We start from the raw sequence: 8618 nt of genomic DNA on the forward strand, positions 1-8618 counted from the left end.
TGCTGAAAGGTCATATGAGGGGCTGAAGAGGAAGGGGTTGAGAGTAACCCGGGAATCTTGGGGCATCTCTGAGGCTAGACGGGAAACAACCCTTAGAAGGATGTAGGGTCATCACCGAACCTCGCGGACGTGGACACCACCAAGAGGTTGGCACTGGATGCGGGCATGACAGGGAGCTAGTCCTACGTTGGCACTCTCAGAGCCAGCCGGTCGGTCCCCTACCATCGTGCCGCCAGTCGGCGCTAGGGCCTCGCGACCGCCCCGGCCGACAAGTCGCCCGAGGAAACGCGCAAGCACCCTGCTCTGGCAGGTGTGGTCTTGGCGCCCGGGAGGGGACGGGATCCGGTCACGTGCCTCCAAGGGCGCCCTGGCCACGTGACCCGGGCGCGAGTCAGCTGATGCGCAAGGGTTTGAAGCTGCACAACGAGGGAACGCGATCGCTGTGACAGCGGCGGGCGCTGTGGCCCCGGCTGCCCAGCCGCGCCCACTGGCGTCCGGCGCTCCCCGCCCGGAATGGCAGCCCCCGGGGGCCGGTGCGGCTCAGGTGAGGTCGCGGGCGCCCCTGCGGGACGCCGAACGCGGGCGGTCAGCTGCCCCGACGTGGGACGGCCGAGTCGCCAGTTTCCCTTCCCCGAATTGCGGTGCTGACCTCTGAGCTTTCCCGCGGGGGAGAGATGTGGGCAGAAGGCTCCTAGAGCTTGGGCGGCGGGCGGGCACCAGCTGCTTCGACCTCGGAGCGGCGGGACACCCACTCCCACTGCCCTTCCTGGACCCAAGCTCTGCTTGGAGTTCCTAAACTCGGACAGCAGGCAGGCCGCCGGTCGCTCCGACTGCGGGCAGCGAGGGTCCCATTCTGAGCCTAGGATGGGATTGCTTAGTTTTGTTGGAACTCAGCGGGCACCAGCTTTTGCAACCCGCGGGAGCCCCAGGATTTCTTTCCCCAATCCGGGAGGCAAACGCTCAGCTTCTCTAGACTCAGGCCGGGGACTGGGGGTATTGCCTCCTTGAGCCTAGGCGGCTGGCTACCTCAATTTCACATCTCCAAACCCGCTGAAACCCAGCTTTCCTGAACTCGGGCATTGGGGGACCCAGCCTCCAAACTCTTCGGTCTCCACTTCTCATGGGGGAGCCTGGAGGAAGACCCTCTGTGTTGGGCTTCCCTTCTTGAGCTAGCTGGAGACACGTGGAAGGTGTCTCGCCTGGTAGGGCCTGCGGTGGGTTAGCTATGATCCCATCTGGGGAGGCAGGCCCACCCCGGCCTCCATCCAGCTCCCTTGTAAACAACCACAAAAGCATCCAAGCGCCAAAGGGACCCATTAGAAGGCAGTGCTCCCTGCAGAACAGGTTCACAATCATCTTGGTGGTGGTGCCAGGCAGGGGGCCAGCCAGGCCCTTGAAAGAAGCTGGGTCCTCCCAGTGGGGGTGGTGGGTGCGTGTCAAGGACAGTTTTGGGCTGTTGTGACCAGCTGTGACCCTGGCAGTTGCTGAAACCTGAGACCTTCCTCTTAGATTCGTCAGACTGAAGGGAATAAGCAGTGCTGAGAAAAGCCTCTGTTTCCTGAAGAAGGACTGAGGCTCAGCGGCTCCGCTTTGTTTCACTTCGTTCTGGAAGCATTTTCGGGGTTTCTGCCTTAGATGGAGACTTCTTTTTTTTTTTTAATTTCCACTTTTCAGATGTGGAGACTGAGAGTTAGAAAGGTGCGTGGGGTCCCTGAAGCAGGAGGTGGCCGGTCTGGGATTTGGTCCTGGGGCTGTGCTATTTCCAGGGGCTGGCAGCCTCAGCAAAGGTGCCGTATTAGCTCATAAACTAACACGTGGGCAGTGCTGTGATAACATCTGACGACACAGCGAGCCTCCAGCAAGGTCATTCCCTTATTACCCTCCTCTTGTCCAGGCCTTTGGCTGTGAGAGTATCAGCGGGCCAGGCCGACGAGTGGGAAGGGTTTGTCTAGAAAACACCGAGTGCCGCGTTCAGGCCTGGGGTCTGGAGTTGGGATGGGCCCAGGAGCCTTGGGTGCCCTGTGAGGAGCCAGCGGAAGCCATTCATTCTCTTCCCACAAATCAACAACAGGAGCAATGATGGAATGTCCCAACACTCCTGCCATGTACCCGCCCCTGTGATAAATCCTTTGTGAGCATCAAGTCCTCAGCTTCCTGCGAGAGATGCTGTTGCCCCATTTTGCAAATGAGACACGGGCTCAGAGAGGCTGGGTGCGCCTGTCTGGGCCGGTGAGCATCAGGCTCAGGAATCAGCTCGTGCCCTTTTGAGTCCCAAACCCGAATTCGTACCGCTGTACATATCCATAAACTGTGGCAGATTTTCAGGTTTTCTTAGATCTCCCAGAATTCTGTCTTGGCTGAAACGTGGAGTCTGCCTCCCCTGTTGGGAGGTGGGCCTGTCTGGCCTGACTGCCACCGCACTCTCCTGTTCCCACAGAGACCGAGCCCCTCCTGACCCCCGGCCTTGGGTATGGGACCCAGACGGGGGCTGCGCCAGCCCCTCCCGCCTCTCTGGACGAGGAGGACCTCCGCCGCCGTCTCAAGTACTTCTTCATGAGTCCCTGTGACAAATTTCGGGCCAAGGGTCGCAAGCCCTTTAAGCTGATGCTGCAGGTGGTGAAGATCTTGGTGGTCACGGTGCAGGTGAGGCCTGCTGGGGCCTCTGCAGGGTGCTGCCTGTGGCCACTGGTCTCCTTGAAGGAGGGTCTGGGAGTTGGAACCTCATCGGGACCCCACAGCAGCATAATGGCAGTAACAATGGCAGTAACGAATCAGAAAACCCTCTGAGCTCCGTATGTGAGCAGTTCCTTTAAGGCTCACACATGTCCTCCAAGGTCCTGGCAACTGTTACTACCTCCACTGTAGACAAGGCACGTGAGGCTCAGAGCGGTTAATTCTTTCAACAGCTCCATGAAGCAGGCAACTGTGATTGAGTGTCCCCTTTTTGCAAATGACAACACTTGGGCACATGGAGCTCAAAGTGGCACAGCACCCAAACACTGGGGTTTGCTGGCACTGGAGCCCTGGCAGCCTGATGCCATGTTGACGCTGAAAGAGAACTGACCCAGTGACTGAGAAGATGCCAGGCCCTGTGCTGGGTCTGGTGATCCCAGGATGCCCTAGGGAGCTGTGAGTGTGGGCACAGAGCTGCGCTTCTCGTTTCCCCTGTAAAGGGACCCAGCAGTGTGGTACCTACCGCATAGGTTTGGGATTAGCATGGAAGTTGGCATCTGATAAACATTGAATGAACATTAGTTGCCACCCTGAGGTACATGGGTGTCCGCTGTGTGCCATGCATTGGGAGCAAACAGTGGGCACGGAAGATGGGGACGTGTGCCTTTATGGAGTGGGTCCCTCCTCTCCTCTTCCTCCGCTGATCCATGGAGGGAGGCCCCATCCAGCAGTGTCTACCCCCTGTCCCTCCCACCAGCTCATCCTGTTTGGGCTCAGCAACCAGGTGGCAGTGACGTTCCGAGAGGAGAACACCATCGCCTTCCGCCACCTCTTCCTCCTGGGCTACTCTGATGGGGCGGACGACACCTTCGCAGCGTACACACGGGAGCAGCTCTACAAGGCCATCTTCTACGCCGTGGACCAGGCGTGTGCAGGCGGGGGCGGGCGGGCAGGCGTCGGGGGAGGCGCAGCGGGCAGGGCTGACGGACCCTCCCCCTTCTTTGCCCGCCCACAGTACCTGATGCTCCCTGATGTGTCGCTGGGCCACTACGCATATGTGCGGGGTGGGGGTGGCCCCTGGGCCAATGGCTCAGCCCTGGCCCTCTGCCAGCGATACTACCACCGTGGCCATGTGGACCCAGCCAACGACTCCTTTGACATCGACCCGATGGTTGTCACTGGTGAGTGGACAAGGCGGGGCTGAGTTATCAGGGAACCTTACCTGCTGGGATTCAAATCCCAGCTCTACCCTCACTCTTTTAGGAGATGGGGTTGTCTTGAGTATTCCTAATTTGTTGTATGCAGTGTGCCCAGAAGGATGCTTGGCTGCAGAAAAGGCTAGATGTTAGGTTTTAGTGTCATTAATTCACTAAACATTTGAGGTCCTACAGAGGTCCAGGCCCTAGGGTCTGTGCAGGGAATAGACAGACCGGGCCCTACCCTGGCGAGATACAGGGGAACAAACAACAAATGTTCAAGGACAAAGTGAATCGGGGAGGGGTCTGTCAGGGACTCTGGGAGACCTGCCTGTGCCTCTCCCATCCCACGCCCCTTCCCTGACTCCCTGTTTTCAGATTGCATCCGGGTGGACCCCCCCGAGAGACCCCTTGTGCCCCCCGGTGATGATCTCTCCCTCTTGGATGGCAGCACCAGTAGTTACAAGAACCTCACGCTCAAATTCCACAAGTACTGCCTCTCGGAGGGGCCGCCCTAGGGCTGGGCGGGGAGGCAGGAGGCTGAGTGAGCACTTCCCTCTGCCAGCTGCAGAGTCAGCATGGGGCAGCAGTGGTGGCACCCGAGGGCCCGAGGGAGCTGCGGAGGCTCCTCCGCTTGACCGGACCCCTCCCCTTAGGCTGATCAACGTTACCATCCACTTCCAGCTGAAGACCATCAACCTTCAAAGCCTGATCAACAACGAGATCCCAGACTGCTACACCTTCAGCATCCTGGTGAGCCTGTGGGGTCCAGGGCGAGAGCATGGACCCACCGGTGACCTCGGGTGGGAAGCAGGGGGTGGTGCCACAGGCCTTCGGAGCCCCAGGGCTGGGTACCCTGGGCAGCATGGGGATGATGGAGAAGCGGGGACCAAGCGGACCCGCCTTCGTGCGGGTCCGGGAGCCTAGGCCTGCCAAGGCTTACTCTACACCCACTGCAGATCACGTTTGACAATAAGGCATACAGCGGGCGTATCCCCATCAGCTTGGAGACTCAGACCCACATCCAGGAGTGTAAGCACCCCAGCGTCTTCGGGCACGGTGAGCCCTCAAACTCCAGACGAGTGCTGAGCAGGGGCCCTGAACTGCCCAGGGAGCCCCAAGCCCCAGACGAGCGTCAGCCGGGGACCCTGACCAGCACTGACTGAGCTCCTGACTCAGTAACCCATGAGCCCACTGACCAGCCCAAGCCAGCCTTACAGTCCCCTAGGCCTGGCCTCGCCCCAGCCCTGGCCTCTGAAGGCCCCAAGCCACCCCGGCTCTACCCAGTGCCCCCTCCCCACAGGAGACAATAGCTTCCGGCTCTTGTTTGATGTGGTCGTGATCCTTACCTGCTCCTTCTCCTTCCTGCTGTGTGCCCGCTCCCTGCTCCGTGGCTTCCTGCTGCAGAATGTGAGAGCCACCCCAGTGTCACATGTGCCCAAACCAGCCTCGCCCAGTTCTGGGGCCTTACAGGAGGCTCCCATGCCTGAGGCCCTCACACTCGCTGCTCCTGCAGGAGTTTGTACGGTTCATGTGGCAGCAGCGGGGACGAGCCATCAGCCTGTGGGAGCGGCTGGAATTTGTCAATGGCTGGTACATCCTGCTGGTCACCAGTGATGTGCTCACCATCTCGGGCACCATCATGAAGATTGGCATCGAAGCCAAGGTGGGTCCTGCCCACACCTTGCCCGGGCCTCTGGTGGCCCCTTCCAGGCCCTGGGCCCTCTACTGCCCCCACTGATGCCCACCTGGGGCCACATTCCCCAGCCAGATGGGGTTGACACTGCTCTTGTCCCAAGAACTTGGCCAGCTACGACGTCTGCAGCATCCTCCTGGGCACCTCAACGCTGCTTGTCTGGGTCGGCGTCATCCGCTACCTGACCTTCTTCCATAAGTACAATGTAAGCCCTCTTGTGCAGGCCGGGCCCTCCCTCCGGGTGGTGGCCACGTGTTCCCCAGTTCCCACCCCCAAAATTCATACATTCATACACATGGGGCAGTCACCAGCCCTTGCAGATGACCGTTCAGCCCTCTACCTGCCCACCCCAGATGTGCCTGTCCCTGAACCTGGGCCGGGGCCACGTGAGCCTGCCCCCTCATAGCCGTCCCGCTGAGTCCAGTCACCGGGCGCCCTCAGCCCCAGGCTGCCCCGTCGCAGCTCCCCTGGCTGCGCCCCCGGCCAGGCCCTGCCTGCTTGACCCCGTGCTCACTGCTGGCCGCGTTGAGACCATGCTCTCATCAGCCGTCTGTCCCCTGCAGATCCTCATTGCCACACTGCGGGTGGCCCTGCCCAGCGTCATGCGCTTCTGCTGCTGTGTGGCTGTCATCTACCTGGGCTACTGCTTCTGCGGCTGGATCGTGTTGGGGCCCTACCATGTGAAGGTAAGGCTAGCCAGGGCTGGTGAGGGGTGCTCATGACCCACAGGCAAGGGTTCCCTGGCTCCCCTTCCCCAAACCTACACCGTAAGCCCTCAGATCCCCGGTTTATTTATCACTGACCTGGCCATACCGAGGGACCCCTGGTACTTCACTGACAGGTCTGCAGTGGGTCTGGCACTGACCTTAGGACCTTATTGACACGATGACCCCCCAAATAGCCACACCGTAACTGCTAATATTCTGCCCACTGTCCCTCTGACCCCCCAGTCACCCTGGTCTTGACCATACAACCCTGTTATTACACAGGAACCCCCAGGTGGTCCCATGATAACGACTGGTACTCTGTCTGCTGTCCTCTCTGGCCCCCGGTGCCCCGACCCAGTCTCCAGCCATGCTCACAGCTGCCTCTGTCCCCACGATCGCACTGACCTCACTGTCCCCCCACAGTTCCGCTCACTGTCCATGGTATCAGAGTGCCTCTTCTCGCTCATCAATGGGGATGACATGTTCGTGACGTTCGCAGCGATGCAGGCCCAGCAGGGCCGCAGCAGCCTTGTCTGGCTCTTTTCCCAGCTCTATCTCTACTCCTTCATCAGTCTCTTCATCTACATGGTGCTGAGTCTCTTCATCGCACTCATCACCGGTGCCTATGACACCATCAAGGTCAGCCTCGCAGCCCTTCCAACCTGCTTCCCCGTGGGGCCAACCCACATCACACAGCTCCAACCTGGGCTTCGTGTCCCTTGGAGGCTGCCACATTGGGGTCTCAGGGGACACGGCGGGGCAAGGAGAGAAGGGCCCAGGGGGAGGATGTGGGAGACTGCCGAGCCAAAGGAGGTGGCGGCTCGGAATTAGAGGGCCCAGGCAGGACTGATGCCACGAGCACAGCTGCCGCGTTCTCCGTTTGACCAAGGTAGGGCTCCGGCCAGGTAGGGTTCTTGCGTCTGCTTTTACCAACAGGGACATCAGGCTGTACAGATTCAGCGACTTACCCAAGGCAACTAAGGGTAAAGCCAGGCTCAACCCAGGACTTGTGGATTCAGAGGCCTTGCTCCTAAGCGCTCTGGCCTGGGCAGGGGCTGTTTGGGTCCGGGAGCCGTGGTTGTCCTGCAGGCTGCGGGGATTAGAGGAGGGAAGGGTTAGAGCAGAATGGGGGCGTGGCAGGTAGATAGGATTCTTTTACCCAACCTGTCTGAGGGCCTGTTGTGAGCCAAGCGCTGTGCTGGGCACCAGGCATCTGGGAAACAAGGTGCGGTGTGGTGCACCGCCTGGGCCTGTGCAGGGCAGAGGGCAAGGTGGGTGATGTCTGATGATTGGCTGGCAAGAGGTATGAAGACAGTAAAGTTTCTAGAATATGCTTTTCAATACTAGTCTCCAACCACATGGGGCTATGTAAATTTTTATTTTAATTAAAATTAAATCCAATTCCAAATTCAATTCCTCACTCACACCATCCACGAATCGGGTGCCCAGGAACCTATGTGGCTAGTGGCTTCCAGATAGAACAGCACAGAATTGGTCATCTCAGAAAGTTGTAGATTGAAGAGATGGGAGCCCAACTGAGGGAGCAGCAGGGAGAAGGGACAGCCTGAGCAAAGGCCTGGTTGCCACAAAAAAGTCCGGGAAGGGATGGTGGCTCCTGCACGAAGTTGGGAGGCTGAAAGCTGCGATGGTCACTCGGAGGGACTGCCGAGGGACGAGGGAAGTGGATGTTGGTCAGTGAGAAATGGCGGCGAGGAGGTGGAAGGGAGGGCAATCTCAAGGGGCCCCTTCATGCTGGCCACCCCGCCTCTGTCCTCCCCACAGCACCCGGGCGGCGCAGGCGCGGAGGAGAGCGGGCTCCAGGCCTACATCGCGCAGTGCCAGGATAGCCCCACATCCGGCAAATTTCGCCGCGGGAGCGGCTCGGCTTGCGGCCTGTGCTGCTGCTGCAGGTTCGAATCCGGGTGGGACCGGGGCCTGGTGGAAGGGGAGGTGCTGGAGGGAACTGCTGCCTTCCTCCCGGCAAGACACTGCGCCTCCTCCAGGGACGCCTCGGAGGAGCATTCGCTGCTGGTGAATTGACCTGGATCACGACTGCCACTGGACTTTAGCCCCAGGATCCCGGTCTCGGGAGAGCCTTGCCTATTTATTTTTAGGGTCTTTAAGGACCGGCTTCCTGTAGCACCCTGTGAGGATGTGGGCCAGTTGGGCGGGACAAGGGTAGGGTGGGTGTTAAATAAAACGGGAAAGTAAACTAGTTGACATTTCTAGCGGGAGGGGCATTCCCTGCGCCAACTGGGCTTCAGCCCCTTTCCTACACCCTGGCCACACTCGGAATGGCTGGCTCCTCGCGATCTTCCAAACATGGAGCGGGGCGGGGCCTCGGTG

The 8618-nt window shown here is 59.8% G+C and overlaps 1 protein-coding gene across 1 annotated transcript; it reads left to right on the forward strand.

The window, feature by feature from the left end:
- Positions 1–379: 379 nt before the first annotated feature.
- MCOLN1 (mucolipin TRP cation channel 1) lies at positions 380–8452 on the forward strand. The gene is made up of 14 exons (XM_054566260.1): positions 380–544; positions 2438–2643; positions 3431–3598; positions 3689–3854; positions 4248–4359; positions 4526–4622; positions 4829–4928; positions 5173–5279; positions 5386–5535; positions 5669–5770; positions 6129–6251; positions 6696–6911; positions 8055–8182; positions 8276–8452. The coding sequence occupies exons 1-14, from the start codon at positions 514–516 to the stop codon at positions 8310–8312; spliced, it is 1743 nt and encodes a 580-aa protein (XP_054422235.1). The 5' UTR covers positions 380–513; the 3' UTR covers positions 8313–8452.
- Positions 8453–8618: the final 166 nt, after the last annotated feature.

Source organism: Pteronotus mesoamericanus, unplaced genomic scaffold (assembly GCF_021234165.1).
Source record: "Pteronotus mesoamericanus isolate MK-2021 breed Mesoamerican mustached bat unplaced genomic scaffold, CSHL_Meso_final contig_171, whole genome shotgun sequence".
Classification (NCBI taxonomy): domain Eukaryota; kingdom Metazoa; phylum Chordata; class Mammalia; order Chiroptera; family Mormoopidae; genus Pteronotus; species Pteronotus mesoamericanus.

Coding starts and splice junctions, on each gene's coding strand:
- MCOLN1 (XM_054566260.1), top strand. CDS start 514: ATGGCAGCCCCCGGGGGCCGGTGCGGCTCAG. Junction 2,644..3,430: donor TCTTGGTGGTCACGGTGCAG/GTGAGGCCTGCT, acceptor CCCTCCCACCAG/CTCATCCTGTTTGGGCTCAG. Junction 6,252..6,695: donor TGGGGCCCTACCATGTGAAG/GTAAGGCTAGCC, acceptor GTCCCCCCACAG/TTCCGCTCACTGTCCATGGT.